Here is a 21,002-nt window from a genome sequence, read left to right on the forward strand (position 1 = left end):
GTTGTTTCCTGTCAGTTAAAGGCTTTGTGAAGAAAGCATGTATTAAACCTTCATTTGCCAGTCAATGATATCAATAATTTAACAGTGAGAAAGAGATGAAAAGGAAACTGTTTTAAGTGGGAAAAGTCAGAGACGGATCATGACTAGGGAGGAAAGGGGAGAAACGCTATGTAGACCAAAACACACGATGAGAACACATGATGAAGAATTTTGAAACTCTGGGCTTATTTTGCTATTTCTACTGGTATACTATTTGACTATCATTGATAATTAGTTTTTGTTAATGGTATTTAATGATGTTTTCAAGATTTCCAATGCCTTTAACAAAATATCACATCAAGAATGGTCTGATATGGTGGAAACAGTATCTCTTAAATTTTCATGTATATATTAAATGTGAATATCTGGGGATCTTGTTAAAATACATATTGATTCACTAAAAAAGAAATCTTTTGATCAAATAATATCTAGATGAGGAGTCAGCAAACTTTTTCTATGAATGTCCAGATAGTAGACATTTCAAGCTTTAAGGTCTCTAACTACTTAACTTAGTAGGTGGAGGAGAAAAGCAGTCAGATCATCTGTAAACAAATGGGTGTGGCTGTGTTCCAATAAAACTATTTACAAACATAGGCCGTAGGTCAGATTTAGCCCTTGGACCACAGATTGCTGACTCCTGATCTAGACCAGTATCTAGATACCTCTTTATCAATCCCTCAGTATCATATTAGTATTTTCTATTTGATTATCTCTCCCAATACAGGTTTGAATTAGATTTCTGGACAAAAAAATACTTGGACAATAAATACTGCTTCCTCTTGAGAAATTATTTTGAAACACATGTTAAAATACTAATGACCTATAATATCATCAAGTCAATCTTTCTTCTCAGGGATAGTCACCAATGCACCTCCTATATGCCCCATTACATAAAGCTTTTAATTGAAATGTTTTGAATTGGTAAATTTTTGCTGTCAAAAGTTAAAAAAATAAGAGCGTAATTTAACATTTTTTACTCTTAAAAAAAAAAAGTTTTATTCTTTAAAAAAATACCGTGGGACTCCTCTACTTAAAAGCCTTCTTGGGGCATTGGGTGGCTCAATCAGTTAGGCAACTAACTCTTGATTTTGGCCCAGGTCACGATCATGGTTCGTGAGACTGAGACCCATGTCTAAATATCCACTGCACTCTCAGCGGGGAGCCTGCTTGGAATTCTCTCTCCCCCTCTCTCTGCCCCTCCCCTGCTTGTACTCTCTCACAAAACAAATAAACATTTAAAAAAAAGCCTTCTTGGAGTGGCTCTGGGTGGCTCACTCAGTTGAGCATCCGACTTCAGCTCAGGTCATGATCTCACACTCCGTGAGTTCGAGCCCCACGTCGGGCTCTGTGCTGACAGCTCAGAGCCTGGAGCCTGCTTCAGATTCTGTGTCTCCCCCTCTCTCTGCCCCTCCCCTGCTCATGCTCTGTCTCTGTCTCAAAAATAAATTAAAAAAAAAAACATTAAAAAAAAACATAACAAAAACAAAAGCCTTCTTTAGCTCCCCACTCTAAGAGTTTAGCATAGCACATAGGTCATTCATAAGCTGGCCCCAACCTACCTCACTGATTTTATTTCCTATTACTGTTTGTTCATGCTCTTCAAGAATAAAAAACATGACAAATAACACTGTAAAAACTTACAGGAGATAAAACACTAACTTCAGGGTAGTGGTTATTTCTGGAACGGGATGTGGAAACTAGGGAGGGGACCTCTAGGATTTCAACTATATCTGGGATGATTTTTGTTTTAAACAATGATGATGATAATAATGCAAATATTAATAAACAAAGATCTGAAGCAAATATGATAAAATGTTAAGATTTGACAAAATAAGTGATAATAAGGAGTGTTTTTTCTATCATTCACTATACTTTTCTATTTGTTTAAAATAGGCATTGACAGGGGCGCCTGGGTGGCTCGGTTGAGCGTCCGACTTCGGCTCAGAATGTGATCTAGCGGCTCCTGGGTTCGAGCCCTGCATCAGGCTCTGTGCTGACAGCTCAAAGCCTGGAACCTGCTTTGGATTCTGTGCCTCCCTCTCTCTCTGCCCCTCCCCTGCTCTCGCTTTCTCTCTCTCCCTCTCAAAAATAAACATTAAATTAAAATAAATAAAATGAAATAAAATAAAATAAAATAAAATAGGCATTGACAACATACACTCTTGTGGGCCAAATTTGGCCCACTCCCTGTCTTTTAAGGCTTAGGGCTAAGAACAGTTTTACATTATTAAAGGGTTGTTTAAAAAAAACAAAGAAGTCTAAGTGACAGAAGCCTTGTGACCTACAAAGCCTTAGATATTTACATCTGACCCTTTGTAGAAAATATTTACCAACCCTGGTTTAAAATAATTCATAAGAGCCACCTGGGTGGCTCAGTTGGTTGAGCATCCGACTCTTGATTTCAGCTGGGATCATGATCCTGAGTTTGAACCCTGCATCAGGCTCTGTGCTGAGCATGGAGCCTGCTTAGGATTCTCTCTAAAATAATAATAACAACAACAATAGTAATAATAATTATTATAATTAAAATACTAGTCATTTCATTTTAATTGAAACGTGCAAATTATTATTATTATTCATAGGAAGCAAAGAAAGATTTAAAAAAAAGAGAACAAGTAGGAAGGCATCTGAGTCAAGGAAGAATGGTTTTATTTTCTTGCGTTAAGTATCTTCAGGAGTTAAAAATTTTATATCACCTTTCTCTTTAAATTAGCTTTTTATGAATTACTTTTTCAACTTTTATCAAGAAATTTCATCAAATTTTATTCTGTCTTATGGTAATGGGACTTATTTAAAAGAGTGATGGGAGACTCTTAATAAGATTTGATCTTAGTCCATACTTGTTCAAAAATTGGAAAGCTCATTTAGAGCCCAGTGTGGGATTTTTAGTTAGGTGTGCTTAGATTGGGAGGGTCAGAGGGGACCTGCTCATGAGCTGTCAGCCAGGAACATAGGAGAGGTATTACATGGGACTTATTCTTGGCCTCAGGTTCACATTTTCTACTTTCTTTTCAGATAATTTTTTCTTTTCTCACAGAAGATAATGGGGGAGAAGGGTTAAATAAAATTCAAAACACTGTATTAAGGTAAGTTTCTGGTTATAATGGTTGTGAGATGTTGGAATAGGTCAGTGGAGAAGGTGAATTATTATTATTATTATTTTTTAATGAGCAGACAGGTTACTGAGAGGGAAACAGTGAGATAATATATCTAAATATCTTAGCATGCCTTAGCTTACAAGAACTGTTAGCTCTTATATTATTACCATTTTGAGATTTCTATATAGGTATTCTCTTTTCTTTATAAAATATTAAGCAAATCACTATTGCCTATGTACATTGAAAGCATTTTCCTCTTATTTTTGTAATTAATTTCCAGTTTCTCCTCCCAGCATAGACCAACTTCACTAAAGATATTACCAGTTGTAAATCAATGAATGAGGAGACTCACAGATTTCACAGAAATGCTCAGTGAATGAGAATATCTAGACCCAAATCATCATTTCATAACCTTAAGTATGTACGTATAGCTTTAAATTTTAGTGTCGCTGATAACTACAAATGTGCATAGCACAGCCACAAAATAAATACAATGTAAAAATTATTCATCTGATCACAATATTTTTTCCTACTTAAATGAAAATATTAATGAGAATGTTAAAATTAACATTAACTTTTTAACTTGGTCATATATATGCCACCTCTAATATCCAATTATTCTTTTTTAAATTTACTATAAAGACACACAAAATGGCATAAAAATAATATAAAAAAGTACTAATGATCCACCACCAGATTATGAAATTACTAACACTACTGAGGTCCCCTGGACATCCTTCCTCAGTTCCATCTCTCTTCTTTCCCCAGAGATTAATTTAATCATTGTTCTGAACATTGTATTTGGTGTGTCCAAGTATTTCTTCATAGTTTTTGTACAATGACATAACCTCTAAATAATTCACATCATCATTTTACAATTTATTTTGTTAATTTGGATATATGTGCCATATGTCATACATTCACGTGGTAGAGACAAAGCTCACTAGGTATATTCTATATGCTTCCCTGTGTTTCTTAGCTTTTGGGCTGAAATCACTGGACTGTGAGTGGATGGGAAGTGTGTCACATGTGGGAATAAGGCAGTAAAAAGCAACATCTCTTTCTTCCCCATCCTCTGTGAACTTATAAGTCATGTATTCCAGATGGGACAATGGGGCAGCTATAGGAACACAGAGCATCTATCACCCTGGGTCCCTGAGTGAGGTGGAGCAGAACCTACTGCCAACCCATGTTAGACATAGAAAACGAACAAGAAATAACTGTTGTGCTAAGACATACACACATACACCCAAGGGGGAAGATAACTGCCTTTCAGGAATTATTAAAGCTATACTACCAGTAGCAGGGTAGATTCAAAGCCTTTTGAAAACACTACTATCCTGTGACCCTAGAATGGTATTTATTCCCACTTGCATGAAGAAGCAAATCTCATACACTCTAGTCTTTACCTTCTTTGAAGACCCTATTTTACTAACAACATTTTCAGACAAGGGCCTACATGTTCATGAACTGTTTCCGGTATGTCAGTTTCATTTTCTCAACTAGATGTTAAAGTCTTTAAGGAATCATGTCCTCCCTTTTTTTGGTACCCCACACTGCACTTTATAGTCTACACATGCATATATTGATGCATGGCTGACTGGAAGTATAAGGATTAATATTAAATGCCTAATTTGTGTAAGGCACCTTGCTTGTATTTCACCTAAGTTATCTTGATCCTTATTATTTCCATTACACAGATGAGGATATTAAGGCTAAGTAACTTTCCTTTGGTCACAGAGCTAGAGAGATGAAAGGTGTGAGGAGGGCAATTGAAATGTCTGCCTAACTCTAAAGCCTTGCTTTTTAGTTCTTTTTTTAATGAACTGAATGAGACCATGCCTAGCGTAAGGCAGGAACTTTAGTAGAATATGAAATGGTTAACACAAATAGTATTTATTCACAAGTTCTGCACACATTAAAACATTTCCATGGATACTTGTCAGGACTCCAGATTGTTGGATCTTACCTTGATCACCTCTGGGGTCTGCTGAATCAAAACCACTGAAGTACTTTCTTTAGCTTTATCACCAACAGGACTTCTACAGACTGATAAATTGGCCTGGGAGGAAGTGGTCAAGGTTTCCTGTAGAATCTGCATCATTTCCTTTTCTTGTGATAGGCTACCTCTGCCCGATTTGCATTCAACTAGTTCTTGAGCAAAGTCTTCAATGCTTTCTAGAATTCGTAGTAAGAGGACTCGATCCTCCTCCTCTATTTTGTGTCCATTGGTTTCAATAATCCTTGTTAGACAGGAAGGCGAGACTTTCTCGGTGGCTGCAGAGACTTTAGATTTAGGTTCAAGATCTATAGGAAGCTGACTAGTTAATGGACTAGGACTACTTAGAGAGTTAGAGCTTTTACCTTTGGCAAGTGGCTCTCTTAGAGAGGTCTCCATTTTCTGTGAAAATGATTCCAAATCCATTAACAATTTATCTATCTCCTCCTGGCTGTTAAGATTCATAAAATCTCTGTGGCCTCCCTCTTCAACTTTAGGAACTTTTGATTTAAAATCCTCCTCAGGTAGATTAACAACTGGCTTCTCAAATATCTTACCACTTTCATTTTGCACAGAGGCAGGACATTTTTTAAGATGAGTAACACGGTTTGAAAATTCTGCTTTATCTTCATTTAACAATTGACCAGGTCCATTCTCTGCCCTTTGTCCTTTATCTGATGCTTTCTTTCCATCAGACTCTTCTTCAATATAAAGGGTTTCCATTAGGTCACTAGAAGAAACATTTTCTAAAGGGTTCATGGTTAATGACTGTGATTGAAGCTGGGTATCTTTTAGGGTTCTGGGATCATTTACTTCAGAGTTATATAAGGGATTTGTAGAGTTATTTGGAATGGAACTTACAGCGTCTGTTTTCCTAGAACTGTGTTTGTCATCTTGCAGTTCTATAGTTTGAAACTGTCCAGAGTCAGGGGCTGAGAGCTGGACAACATCTTCATATTTAGGGGGTTGTTCAGTGCCAAATACTGGGGAAAAGGGAGTCAGTTGTAAACTGGGCATATTACTGACGAGTTCTGTTAAATCTATAGCATCATTATTCCCAGGCTGCATGAATTCAAACGGTAGCTTTTTCAGATAGGATGCTAACCTGGTCATTACATTCATATAGACAGTTTCAGAGCTAGAAATTGCATCATTACCATTTCCTTCATTGATGCTACTCCCTGACTTTTTCTTTATGCATTGTTTTATGATATCTGTGCATTTTTTCAAATCCTCAGAGCATTTCAGCAAGATGTCCAAGCACATCTTTATGTCTGTTCCAGAAGAAAAATTATCTATTTTATGTTTTTCCAAAATCTGAGTAACCAGGTCTTCTTCAGAGAAGTTGTGAAGAAGCACTGATGTCAAGTTTGCATCAAGTGAGTTTCTATGGGACAAAGATTTTTCCTCAACTGAGGAACTCCGGAGTAAACCAAAGGATGGGGAGTTCCCATCATTGTTATAATGGCCACAGAGCAAGTCAAAATCAACTGACCTCCTATTAAATGAGTCAGACTTAACTTTTCTTCCCTTTTTGTAAGCTGCATGGTTAGAGTTTTTGAGCTTTTCAAAGGAAAATTCTTTTATTTTCCCGCTAGCAAAACTGATTGCTTCTCCTGCAATGTCTTTTAAGTTACAGGTGTTCTGAAATGTAGATCCTTTCTTGACCCTGGGTATGCCTGTTAGGGCCTGCTGGTGATAGTCACCCTCAGCTGAGGAAAACCCATTTTCGTGGGGTAGAAACATAGAGTTCAGATCTGCATCTTTGAACTGAGACACAGGGATGTGCAAGAGGTCTGCACAAACACTATGATGTACCACAATGCAATCAACTCCATGTGTAAAGGTGTGGCAGGTTCCAGTGCAATAATGTATAGCTTGCTCAAAACGTCGGTCTATCACCACACTGCTGTAGTGGTTCACAGTACTGACTACAAGTCTGTAAGTTGCTGCCATAATATCGAATCCACTCAGTGATGGGAGTTGGAATCTTCTAGAACTTATTTCAAGTAAATCCTCTTAACTTACACTCAGGTGAAAATATACTTGATGACAATGTTCAGTGGTTTCTTGCAAATAAAATGACCTTTCCCACAAAGAAAAAAACATCTAAATTTGAGGTTTGGTAACTGTCAGGATACAGTAGCTACTGCACATATGTGCTTGTATTATTAGCAAGTCTAATAATTTAATAATTGTGTTCTTTAGTTTTATTTAGTAATCTCATAATACTGTAAGTTTATAAAATCGTCTTTTAGTTCTTCAGCAGTTCTATGATGCAGAAACTTATTGCCATAAATTTACTGTCATAAATCTTAGTTGGAAGTACAGAAGTATTGTGATAACTCAGTCCTCCAAAGATTTAAATGATCCATTTTTTTTTTGTGAGTGACAAACCTAAAAAAAAAGAAAAGAATTTTAAAAATACGATTTCTTAATACTGAGAGTTCTTTTATTTCCTCTTTTGCCCCCCCACTGCAGTTAATCACCAAGCCTTATTCTTTGCCATATCACTGCTTATCTTTGATTCATGTCTTTGTTTCATCACACCCTGTACTCCTTACTATGAGAGTATTACTACCTCAACTCTGCCTTGTTACAACTGCCTTCCAGTTGATATTTCTTACCCTACCCTCCTTGCCACCTTACACAACACCAAAAAGCTTAGATTTAGATGGCTTTTTTATCCCTCACCGTTCAAGAATTCACACTCCTGATCTCCATCATGCATCCTACACATCCTAAATAAGTCTTGACTTATTTTCAAGACTTTCAACATCTGTTCCCATCCACCTATAACTTTATTTTCTGCTATGGCCCTGAACCAACCTTTTACTTCCATCAACCTAATCTTCTCAAAGACTGCCAACACACAGTGCTTGTCCTTGATTCTATAACTTCCTCTATACTTGGAAATTATTCTTTCATCATCTTCCCTTTTCTTACCACCTAAGAAAGAAACAGCCTTCATTACTGCTCTTGATCCTATCCTCTCAGACCCTGCCACATGCAGATCTCTTATTACCAAATGGACAGAGTTTACTTAATCATCCTGACTAAAAAAAAAAAAGGCTTTTAAACCATGCTGTGGATACTTTCTAAAAAGGTTCAATTTACTTGCTCAATAAATACTGAGTGCCTAGGGTGCCTGGGTGGCTCAGTGGGTTGAGTGACTGACTTCAGCTCAGGTCACGATCTCACGGTTGGTGAGTTCAAGCCCTGTGTTGGGCTGTGCGTTGACAGTATGGAGCCTGCTTCAGATTCTCTCTCTCTCTCTCTCTCTCTCTCTCTCTCTCTCGGGCTGTGCATTGACAACATGGAGCCTGCTTCAGATTTTCTCTCTCTCTCTCTCTTGGGCTGTGCGTTGACAGCATGGAGCCTGCTTCAGATTCATTCATTCTCTCTCTCTCTCTCTCTCTCTCTCCCTGCCGCTTCCCTGCTCATTTTCTCTCTCAAAAATAAACAACATAAAAATAAATATATACATACATACTGAGTGCCTACTATATGCCAGGCACTTGTTAAGTGCTAGGGATACAGCAGTGAATAAAATAAAGTCCCTATTCTTATGGAGTTAATAATCTAGTTGGAAAAAGAAAAACAACATGTATGTAAACATGTAACTTAAACATGGTGACATGTGCTATGGAGAAAAATGAAGCAGGACAGGGGTTCAGAAAGAATGAGAAGGGTTATAATGCGCAGTCAGGGAAGACCTCACTGACATCTGAACCAAGACCTGAAAGAAAAGAGAGAACACACTGAGGAGGCATTTTGGGCTAAATCATCTCAGACAGAGTTAACTATAGGTGCAAAGGCCCTGAGGTGAGAGTATGCTTGATTTACTAAAAGAATGACAAGGAGGCTAAAGTGACTTGGACGGAGAATGCAAGTGAGGTAGTGTGGAAGGTAAGGTCAGAAAGGAAAGGTGGGAGTCTAAATCATGCAGAATATGTAGATTCTTATGATGAATTTGGCTTTATCCTGAGCAAGCTGGGAAACAACTGATGGCTACTGAGCAGAGGAATTACATGATCAGACTTACATTTTAAATTGGTAATTTTGGCTGCTATATTCAGAAGAAACTGTGAAGGAGCAAGACAAACATCAGAGAAACAAATTAGAGGCTACTGCAATAAACTGGGCAAGAAGGCTTGGGGGCTTGGAGCAGGAGAGTAATAGTGGAGAAGTTTAGATGCTGTATCTATATCAAAGGTAGAGCCAAATAGGATTTGCAAAGGATGGATGTGCAGTATTACTAAACCAAGAATAATGCAGTGAAGCAATGATAGTAAGGAGATGATGATGGAAATGAAGGACAGCATCAATTTCACTACATCATCAAAAGCAGTGGCATTTTAACAATGACAATCTTTATCCACTTAATGAGAAAAAGAACTTTAATTTCATTTTTATTTCTTCAATCCTAGAAAACTCTTTTTTGCTTATTACATTTCTTCTTTGGTAAATTGTCTCTTCCTATCTTTTGGTCATTTAGGTATTAGAGACTTAGTGAATACACATACAATTAACTTATGAAGAACCTTTTATTTTGTTGAATTCTTATGCTAGAGTACATTTCCTGGCTCTCTGGATTCAATGATTACTCTGTTTTTACGCCAGTCCTACCCTATTGTAATTACGGTTGTTTTAAGTTTTACTGTTTTTGCTTCCCATATCCCTAATTATGATTTTTTTAATTTTATTTATTTATTTATTGAAGGGGGTGAGGGGCAGAGAGAGAGGGAGAGGGAGAGAAGTAGGCTCCACACTGTCAGCATGGAACCTAATGCAGGGCTCAAACTCACGAACCATGAGTACATGAAATCAAGAGTCGAAATCAAGACTCAGATGCTTAAGCAACTGAGCCACTTAGGTGCCCCACTGTCTTTTTTATACTCCAAATATTCTTTGATGGTCTTCCAGATGTATTTTTTGAGTTGTCAAGTTTTAAGAAAAAATGCTATTGCAATTTCATTACAATTGCAATAAACTTATGAATTATTTTGAAGAAACACTGACATCACTATTAATATTCAGATTTTCTACCCAGGAAGATCTAAATCTTAATTCCAATATTCCTTTAGTTCTGTCTTTGTGGTTTTCCTCAGGTGTGTCACCCCCCCACACCCATCTCATTCTTATCCTTCAGTGTCTTAACTTTGTTGCTACGTGAATAGATCTTCAGTTACTGCATTTTCCTCTACTTCCTTGCCTTCCAATCTGAGATGGTGGCTTATATAAAACTATAGAACTAGCTCTCATGAAGGATGAAGCTGAAGCAGAAAGAAGTTCCATAGTAAAGGAAGTGGCCAGTAATTCTTAACTGAAAATGCAAAGAAGCCAAGAGGTGTTTTGGGACAAAATATTAGAACATGGCAATAGAAGGAATTACCTTTCCAAGAGATGCACAAAAGAGGGGGAAGAAATAACACCAAACGTGAAAACCTATGCATCTTTTAGAAATCCAAAATTTTTCAAGAGCTTTTGGGTAATGATAAGGGATGAAAGGAAAGGAAAACAAGGGATATTACCAATAAAGTATATTTGGATAATTATGTAAGAGATATTAGGACTATATCCTAATACAGTTGATAATATAGGTGATAAAACTGGTTCAGAGGCAAAATACATGAGTGTTAGAAAATTTAAATATCCAGAAACCTATGAATATGTGATAAATTCCTAAATTAACATAAGGACTATTTCTCTGAAATTTGAGAAATTAAAAAAGTATTTCTCTAACCTTTGATATAACCAAAACAACCAGTTGATAAGGTAACATGACAGAAAACACAAGTATTCATGTGTATATACCACATGAATTTGAAATAGTTAAGGAAGAGAGAACACTGGCTTAAGACAGACATGTGCTTTTAGACCAGCATTGCCCAATAAAACATTCTGTGTTGATGGAAATATTCTTTATCTGTTCTGATGTAAATCCCATTAGCCACATGGAGTTATTGGGCACTTTAAATGTGGCTAGTGTAACTGAAGAGCTGAATTTTAATTTTATTAAAAAATTTTTAATTTTGAAATTATTTTAGACTCACATAGAAGTAGCCACCATATTATACAGAATAGGAATGTAGCTTTCAGAAATTCTAAGACTTTAAAAGAAAAGCATGACAAAAACAGACACAAAGACCAATGGAATAGAATAGACACTCCAGAACTGGACCCACAAAAGTATGGTCAACTCATCTTTGACAAAGCAGGAAAGAACATCCAACGGAAAAAAGACAGTCTCTTTAACAAATGGTGCTGGGAGAACTGGACAGCAACATTCAGAAGAATGAAACTAGATCACTTTCTTACACCACTCACAAAAATAAACTCAAAATGGATACAGGACCTGAATGTGAGACAGGAAACCATCAAAACCCTAGAGGACAAAGCAGGAAAAAACCTCTCTGACCTCAGCTGCAGCAATTTCTTACTTGACATATCTCCAAAGGCAAGGGAATTAAAAGCAAAAATGAACTACTGGGACCTCATGAAGATAAAAAGCTTCTGCACTGCAAAGGAAACAATCAACAAAACTAAAAGGTAACCAACGGAATGGGAAAATATATTTGCAAATGACACAGGGCTAGTATCCAAAAATCTATAGTATCCAAATAGTATCCAAAATCTATAAAGAACTCACCAAACTCCACACTCAAAAAACAAATAATCCAGTGAAGAAATGGGCAGAAAACATGAATAGACACTTCTCTAAAGAAGATATCCAGATGGCCAACAGGCATGTGAAAAGATGCTCAACGTCACTCCTCATCAGGGAAATACAAATCAAAACCACACTGAGATACCACCTCACGCCAGTCAGAGTGGCTAAAATGAACAAATCAGGAGACTATAGATGCTGGAGAGGATGTGGAGAAACGGGAACCCTCTTGCACTGTTGGTGGGAATGCAAACTGGTGCAGCTGCTCTGGAAATCAGTGTGGAGGTTCCTCAAAAAATTAAAAATAGATCTACCCTGTGACCCAGCAATAGCACTGCTAGGAATTTACCTAAGGGACACAGGAGTGCTGATGCACAGGGGCACTTGTACCTGAATGTTTATAGCAGCACTTCCAACAAGAGCCAAATTACAGAAAGAACCTATATGTCCATCAACTGATGAATGGATAAAGAAATTGTGGTTTATATACACAATGGAATACTACTTGGCAATGAGAAAGAATGAAATATGGCCTTTTGTAGCAACAAAAGGATGGAACTGGAGAGTGGTATGCTAAGTGAAATAAGTCATACAGAGAAAGACAGATACCATATGTTTTCACTCTTATGTGGATCCTGAGAAACTTTACAGAAGACCATGGGGGAGGGGAAGGAAAAAAAGAAGGGGGACAGAGGGAGCCAAATCATAAGAGCCTCTTAAAAACTGAGAATAAACTGAGGGTTGATGGAGAGTGGGGGAGACGGGAAAGTGGGTGATGGGCATTGAGGAGGGCACCTGTTGCGATGAGCACTGGGTATTGTATGAAACCAATTTGACAATAAATTTCATATTAAAAAAATAAAAGAAAAGCATGAAGAAAAAAATATATGGCAAAAAGGAAGATTGATAGGTTTTAAAAACGCAATATGATGAAGTTGCCATAGGTAATTTCACTGAGAAAAAAAGTGGGAAGAAGAGTTAAAGAACTAATTGCAAATTTAGTTCTCTAAGTTAAAGTTTGGAAGGGAAGTAATTGGAAGAGGGAGGAAGCATATAACAAAGCCAAACCCCAAGGGGTGGCACCAATTTGAATGAGAAGTTTACAGTCTAAAATGATTTGAGTTTTTTTTTTTTTATATAAAATGCTAAAGAAACCAAGATTACTTCCCTGGTATTTAGTTCAGATCTGTGGGTGTCAAATTCTGCCCTTTTATTCAGACCACGATTAACTGATGCCCAATTGTTCAGCTGGAATCCTAGACATGGAATCTAATCCAACCAGTCTCAATCAGAGAGATCATAATCTTTGTAATTCAGAACCCCCATGCTATCTTATGTCTCTAAGTGAAAGTCAGGCTACATGGGTTTGAATCCCCACCCTGCCACTAACGGCCTTACATAAGCTGGTTAATTTTTGTCAGCTGTTTCACCCTCAAAACAGAGATAATAACAGTACCCATAACATGAGGCCTAAGTGAACATGTCAAATGCTTAGAACAATGCCTAAGACAAAAGAAATGCTCCATCACTGTTAGCTGTTGTTGGTATAGTTAGTTCACTCATCAAACATTTCCTACTCTGAGTCAGGCCCAGAATAATTCATTACAGTGGCCCTGAGTGTACTTACTGTTTGAGGGCAATGAGAAAATCAAGCACAGTGGGAATCAGGAGCAATAGGGTTGGGTTTCTGTTTTCCCCCATTTGCTCTCACAATTAATACCTTTTCTTGTCAGAAAAGGTAGAAAATGTTCTTAAGCAAAAAACATAATTACCCATAACACCATTCAGAAATAACCAGTTAATATTTTTATGGATAGATATACCGACATTTTCTTATGAAAATTTATAAATGTGTATTTTGTACAAAAATTTGACAATACTATGTACTTTAAAACTTACTTCAAGTTAGCAATATCTCATGAATATATTCCATGTCAAAACAGATCTAGATCATTTTAATGGATATATAATATTCTACCATATGGATATAATAATTTAGATATCTACCACTGCTATACTTTTGGGTTTTTTATTATTTTTTGTCTTAAATAAATAACGACATTCTATACATACACTTTACATAGTTGTCTATTCTTTTTAAAAAAATTTTTTAGGGGCGCCTGGGTGGCGCAGTCGGTTAAGCGTCCGACTTCAGCTCAGGTCATGATCTCGCGGTCCGTGAGTTCGAGCCCCGCGTCGGGCTCTGGGCTGATGGCTCAGAGCCTGGAGCCTGCTTCCGAGTCTGTGTCTCCCTCTCTCTCTGCCCCTCCCCAGTTCATGCTCTGTCTCTCTCTGTCTCAAAAATAAATAAACATTAAAAAATAAATAAATAAATAAATAAAATTAAAAAAATAAAAAAAATTTTTTTAAACACTTATTTATTTTTGAGAAACACAGACAGAGTGCAAGTGGGGGAGGGGCGGAGAGCAAGGGAGAGACACAAAATCCAAAGCAGGCTACAGGCTCTGAGCTTTCAGCACAGAACCCAACCCAGGGCTTGAACTCATGAGCTATGAGATCATGACCTGCACTGAAGTCAGATGCTTAACTGACTGAGCCACCCAGGTGTCCCCCCTTTTTTTTAATGTTTATTTATTTTTGAGAGAGAGAGAGAGACAGAGCATGAGCGGGGCAGAGAGAGAGAGAGAGAGACAGAATCTGAAGCAGGCTCCAGGCTCTGACCTGTCAGCACAGAGCCTGATGAGGGGCTTGAACCCACAAATTGTGAGATCATGACCTGAGGCAAAGTAGGATGCTTGACCAACTGAACCATCCAGGCACCCCTATTTTCTTAAGATATATTCTAAGTAGCAGAATGCCAAGTCAAAAGCAGTGTTGTGTATGTATGTGTACACATCTTAAAGATTCTTAGATATACAAGGTCAATTTTTCCTCCAGAAAAATGACAAATTAATACTTCCAATATCAGGGTAGGATTGGACCCATTTCCCCATGTTCTCCTTGAGAGACATCACTCCTTTAAATCTTTGCTAACTTGACAGATGAAAAAATGGAAGCGCATTGTTTTAAATTGTGCCTGAACACTCTTTTATTTACCTCATAGACATTCTGTATTTTGTGTTCATTTGTGAAGCCTTTCTTTATGCCTTCTTGTCTATTTTGAAAGAGAGCATCCAAATTAGACTGAAGAGTCAGGCAAGACTTCCTAAATAAGGGAAGGATGTACCTAGTTTTGAAGGATCAACGAAAATTAGACAAAAAGGAAAGAAGAATACTCTAGACAAAGGAAAACATATTTGTGAAAGCTCAGAGGCCTAACAGGGCACAGTTGAGTTTGGAACTACAAGTAGTTCCAGCTGATTTCACTGGGGGGGAGTGTGCAGACAAGCAAGAGGGGAGGAAACCAGAAGAGCAGCAGGAACTAGACCATAGACTGGTTTGTGTGATAAATTAAGAGCCTGAACTTAATTCTGAAAATCATAAGTAAAAGACCTTTTAGGCTGGGGAGTAACAGGATCAAATTTATATTTTAGAAAGATCATTCTAGCAGCTGAATGGAGACATGGAAATCAATTAGGAAACTATTGTAATAATCCATGCAAGAAGTGGTGAGAACCAAAACCAAGTAGGTGGCAGTAGTTAACAAAGAGGAGGGCAGTGATTAGATAGTCAAAGAAGAAGAATTCACAGAAGAGGAGGAGGAGAAAATGAGAGGGAGGAATCTTGTGTTTAAGGCTTGGGTTTTAGGGGACTAGTGTTGCTACTCCCAACACAGACTTTTTGCTTTTGTTTTAAGGGAGGGTGACCATAGAAAAATAGAGTGTTTTTCTGAATGTGTTGCGTGAAGAGGTACCTGTGGCATATGTAAGTGGCGAATGTGCTGACATGTGAATAAAAAAATCTGGAGGACAGCAGAAAGAACTGGGTTGGCAATGCAGTCCTGAGAGGTTACTCAGGGTGAGTGCATACAGTGAGAAAAGTTCTGGGCTGAGGACAGAACTGGGATCACTGGCACTTCTGGGTTAAACAGAGGAACAGAATTTTTAGAGGAAACATAAGAAGGAAGAGCCAATAAGTAACACAGAAACCAGGAGAAAGCAGTCTCACGGAGGCTGAAGGAGAGACTCAAAATGGAGGTCACTCGTATTGGATGCTGCTGAGACGTGAAAGCAAAACAAAAATTACCCACTGGATTTGCCAATGTGAAGATCACTGGTAACCTTAGCAAGTGGGATTTCAAAGAAATTCCAGACTATGGGATAGTCCCAAAGACAATGTATGCACAAGAGTGATAAATACAAACACCTGTCAACATAAGTCCAAAAAACTCTTTCAATTAGTAAAAAGTTCTAAATGATAAGAAAGCATTGTATCATAGTTTTGAATTTTTTCTTTAAAAAAAATGTTTATTTATTTTGGGGGGCGGTACAGAGAGAGAGGGAGAGATTCCAAGAAAGCTCTGCACTGTCAGCACAGAGCCAGACATAGGGCTTGATTTCATGAACCATGAGATCATGACCTGAGCCAAAATCAAATCAAGGGTTGGATGCTTAACCAACTGAGTCACCCAGGCACCCATGAATGTTTTGTCTTAATAGCACATGAAATGAGTGTTTCAAACAATCTTTGACTCGAAATATACAGCACAATTTTTCAGTCTGAACATCTGTTGTATCGAAAGTAGAGAACAGAATACAGATGTCTCAGGAACTTAGTTAATTATTCTGCATATTTACATTGATTCCACCTCAGGTCTTGCTGTGTCTGTGTGTTGCTCACCCACCTCCCAAGCCTTTTGTCTCTCCTGGTTCTTTAGTACCAACAAACTGCCTAAGTGGTTCATATCCAATTTCAGAGTTCATTCAGCACTTATTATTTCTTCCACTTTAAGTGGTTTACAATTAGTCTCACAAGTACCTTCCAGTGGCTCCATGTATTCCTCCATAGAAAACTGCTATATGGCTATTTCTGATGAAGTGGATTTGTTGTGAAACAAAGGTACAGAAGCTGCAGACAAAAGTTAGGAGGGAGAGAACTGGATTTTGAAAGATAAGAGCTTACAATGAAGAAGGGATTAAACTAGACCTTATATTCAAAAAGGAATTCTATAAAGGCACAGAGATATCAAAAGGCCTTGTGTGTTTGGAGAATTATAATGAGTTTGACATTGCTGAAATTAAAAATGTACAGCATAGATTTTCAGTTTTAAGGTATCCTCTAACCAGTAAGAATAAAAACAGGAATGTAAATTCCATATTCAAAGACCCTGACTCCTGTAACCCCAAATCACTACATTTGAAGATAGAAAACAGAAGCAGGAATGATTAGTAAATGACTTAGCAGAGTAGGGGAGGAAGGCATACTAATGTCAAGCAAACCAATTCACCCTGAACAACACAAAAAAGGTCTAGGTTTAGAAATGGGCTAGGATAGGGGCGCCTGGGTGGCTCCCTTGGTTAAACATCCGACTTTGGCTCAGGTCATGACCTCACGGTTCGTGAGTTTGAGCCCCGGGTCAGGCTCTGTGCTGGCAGCTAGGAGCCTGAAGCCTGCTACGGATTGTTTCCCTCTCTATCTACCCCTCCCTGGCTTGCACTCTGTCTGTCTCTCAAAAATAAACAAACATTAAAAAAAAATTTTAAAAAAAGAAAAAAGAAATGGGCTGCACATAGGGGGACTGTTTGAAAGTCCACAAAGGAATAGACCTTCCCAGTCTCACTCCACAAACTCATAAAATCACCCCTTCACCCTTTGGAAGAGAGAACGTTTATTTGCTGGTGAAAAAAAACTTGAACCAGGAAAGCACCAACCTCAGGGGCAGACAGAGAGGATGGTAAAGGACTGGAATTTGAGTAAGTCTACATTCTGAATAAGCCCACTTTCCCCTGCCCAAGTCTAGGTCCCTAGAAACCAGGCTGATTACCTCTACCTCCTATCCACCAATGTGGATTAAAGAATCCTTTACTAGAGATTAGAAATCCCATCTAACCACATCACATTACAGTGAAGTCTAGTAATTGACAAATGTTACCCACAGAGAGCTTCCTCTCAGCTTTCTGGAGCCTCACTCTCATTTTAAATCAACTTTACTGATGTGTAATTTACATACAATAAAAATATACATATTAAGTGTACAATAAGATTTAACAAGGACCATGTAACCACTGCCGTAAAAAAAAGACAAAACATTTATGCCATCCTAAAAGTATCCCTGTGCCAATCATTTCCCCTGATCTGCAGTATCTGACAATCACTGATCTGATTCTAGGTCTTCATACAAATGTAATCATGCAATACACATACTTTTTAGTTTGGTTTCTCTCACTTAACATAATGGTTTTGAGATTCAGGCATGTTACCGCATGCATCAGTTGTATATTCCTTTTTACTGCTTAGTAGATATTTTACTATATGAATGTATCAAAATTTGTCTTCTCTACTCACCAGTTGATGGACATTTGAGTCATTTCTGGTTTGGGTTAGCATGAATTAAAGCTGCTACGAACATTCAAGTAAAGTCTTTGTGGATATACATTCATTTTTTCTGGGTAATTAACAGTGGAATTACTGAGTCATGACAAGTGCACATTTAATTTTATTTATTTTTTTTATTTATTTTTTTTATTTTTAAATTTTTTTAATATATGAAATTTACTGTCAAATTGGTTTCCATACAACACCCAGTGCTCATCCCAAAAGGTGCCCTCCTCAATACCCATCACCCACCCTGCCCTCCCTCCCACCCCCCATCTACCCTCAGTTTGTTCTCAGTTTTTAACAGTCTCTTATGCTTTGGCTCTCTCCCACTCTAACCTCTGCACATTTAATTTTATATAAGCATGTAGAACTGTTTCCCAAAGTGGTTCTACCATTTCACATTTTCATCAGCAATACTTGGGAGCTGTAGTGTCTCTATATCCTTTTGGATACTTATCGGTTACTTTACTTTTATCCATTTTAGTGGATATGAAGTGGTATCTCACTATGGATTTAATTTGCATTTCTCTGGTGACTAATGATATTGAGCATTTTTTCATATGCTTATTAACAATTTAGATATATATTCTTTTATGAAGTGTTTATTCAACTCTTTTAGGTTGTCTTTGATTATTGAGTTCTAGAAGCACATTTGTATATTTTAGCTATGAGTATTATCTTCTGGTCTTTGGCTTTCAGTTTCTTAGCAGAAGCTTTTGAAAAGGAGGTCTTAATCCTACTAATTTCTAATAATCTGATGAATCAATTTCTCTTTTGTAGTTAATAGGTTGAGTTTGAAGATCACCCAGTAGCCATTTGTTCAAAAGACTATCCTGTCCCCACCAAAGCCTATCCCCATGTTGGAGTCTTTGTTGAAAAATAGTCATACACATAGGTTTATTTCTGGATTCTCTCTCTTGTCTTTATATACTCCGATTCCATTTTGTCTTAATTATTATACTTTGAAAAACCTCACAGATGAACCCCATATCCTAGAAATATTGAAAAAACTAAGAAAAAGCTAGGTATGTCACGAATGCATAAAATATATGTAGATAGTCTACTTTATCATTTGCTACCATAAAATATATGCAAATCAATTAAGAAAAGTTAAAATTTATCAAAACATACACAAACACAAACCATACATGGCACCATTCCCAGTCAAGAAAAACATAAACATAAGTAAAGATGCAATATTAAATCATAACTGCATAAAATTAACTACAGTACATACTGTACTACTGTAATAATTTTGTAGCCATCTCCTGTTGCTATTGCCATGAGCTCAAGTGTTACAAGCATTTACTTGAAAGGCCATATGACACTAATCATCTCTATGAAAGTAGTTCTTCTCTCCAGTAAACTGCATACTGTAGTAAAAAGTGACTGCTATTAGTAGTTAAGTTTTTGGAGAATCAAAAGTTACACTCAGATTTTCAACTGCATGGAGGGTTGGTGCCCCTAACTCCCATGTGGTTTCTAGGGTCAACCGTAGTAATGTAAATCCTCATTTTTTTTTCTTTTTCAAAATTGTTTTGGCTATTCTAGGTCCTTTGTACTTTCATATCAATTTTGGAATCAACTAGCCAATCTTCACAAAGAAAACCTGCTAGGATTCTGATTGAAATTTCATTGACTCTAAATCTCCATGTGTTGACAACAGAGATCTTAATATCAAGTCTCCAATCTATATAATCCATGAACACAACACAGCTCTCCATTGATTTTAGATGCTCTTTAATTTCCTTCAGCAATGTTTATGGGCCTTTTATTAAATTTATTCCCAAGTATTTCATATTTTTGATGCTAATGCAAATGATACTATTATTTTAATTTCATTTTCCATTTGTTTATTGCTGGTAGGTAGAAACATAGTTGATTTATGTATATTGATCTTGTCACTTGCCACTTCATTAAATCCATTTATTACAGTATTTCTTGGGTAAATACCCTGGGATGCTCTATGTAGACAATCATGTTGTCTGACAAGAGAGATTGTTTTATTTTTTCCTTTACAATATATACTGTCTTACTGCCTACTATACTGGCTAGGATCTCTAGAACAATATTGAATAGAAGTGGTTGGTTCAGAAATCCTTGCCTTATACCTGATCTTAGGGAAAAGTATACTATCTTTCACCTATTAAGTATGATAGCTGCAGATTTTTTGATAGGTATTCTATCAGATTGAGAAAGTTCTCTTCCAATTTGTTGAGTTTTTAAAAAATCTCACATGGTTATTTAATTTTGGCAAATACTCATTATTCTGCATTTATTGAGATGATCATAATTTTTACCTTTTATTTTGTTAATGTGATGAACGGGCAAGAGAACTGAAATTTATATTAGGAAGGCAAGACCTGATGTTTAAAATAAATGAATAACAAATTTGCAATATATGCATTTATAAATATGGAGGCAAATAATGAAAGAAATAGTTGAGAACAAATCCACAGTGGTTATCTCTGAGGAGTGGGCCAACTTGAGAGTAGAAACTAATATTTAAGTCTTTTAAGTGCTGATACTTTAATATGAGAAATAATATATAATATTTGATAATAAATTTTTAAAATTACAAATGAGTTTTAGAGAGATGTGAACATGAGGTGGGTGAGGTGAGTGTGTGTAAGGGTACAGGGGAGATGAATGCAGCTTCAGGCATGGTGGTTTGGGTGGAGTATCCAGAAGACATTTCTCATGCAGAAGGATATACTTGGCAGTGAAGAGACAGGAGTTAAAATAAAGATTTGGGATA

The 21,002-nt window shown here is 37.0% G+C and overlaps 1 protein-coding gene across 2 annotated transcripts in view; it reads right to left on the reverse strand.

The window, feature by feature from the left end:
* Window positions 1-21,002, reverse strand: part of PPP2R3A (protein phosphatase 2 regulatory subunit B''alpha) — a 211,865-nt gene that overhangs the window by 158,905 nt on the left and 31,958 nt on the right. For both annotated transcript variants that reach the window (XM_060638723.3, XM_060638724.3), the window contains exon 3: window positions 5,107-7,533. In XM_060638723.3, coding sequence (XP_060494706.1) covers window positions 5,107-7,092 — 1,986 coding nt within the window. In that variant the 5' untranslated portion in view covers window positions 7,093-7,533. The remainder of the gene's footprint in view (window positions 1-5,106; window positions 7,534-21,002) is intronic.

This window comes from Panthera onca, chromosome C2 (assembly GCF_046562875.1).
Source record: "Panthera onca isolate mPanOnc1 chromosome C2, mPanOnc1 haplotype 2, whole genome shotgun sequence".
Taxonomy (NCBI): domain Eukaryota; kingdom Metazoa; phylum Chordata; class Mammalia; order Carnivora; family Felidae; genus Panthera; species Panthera onca.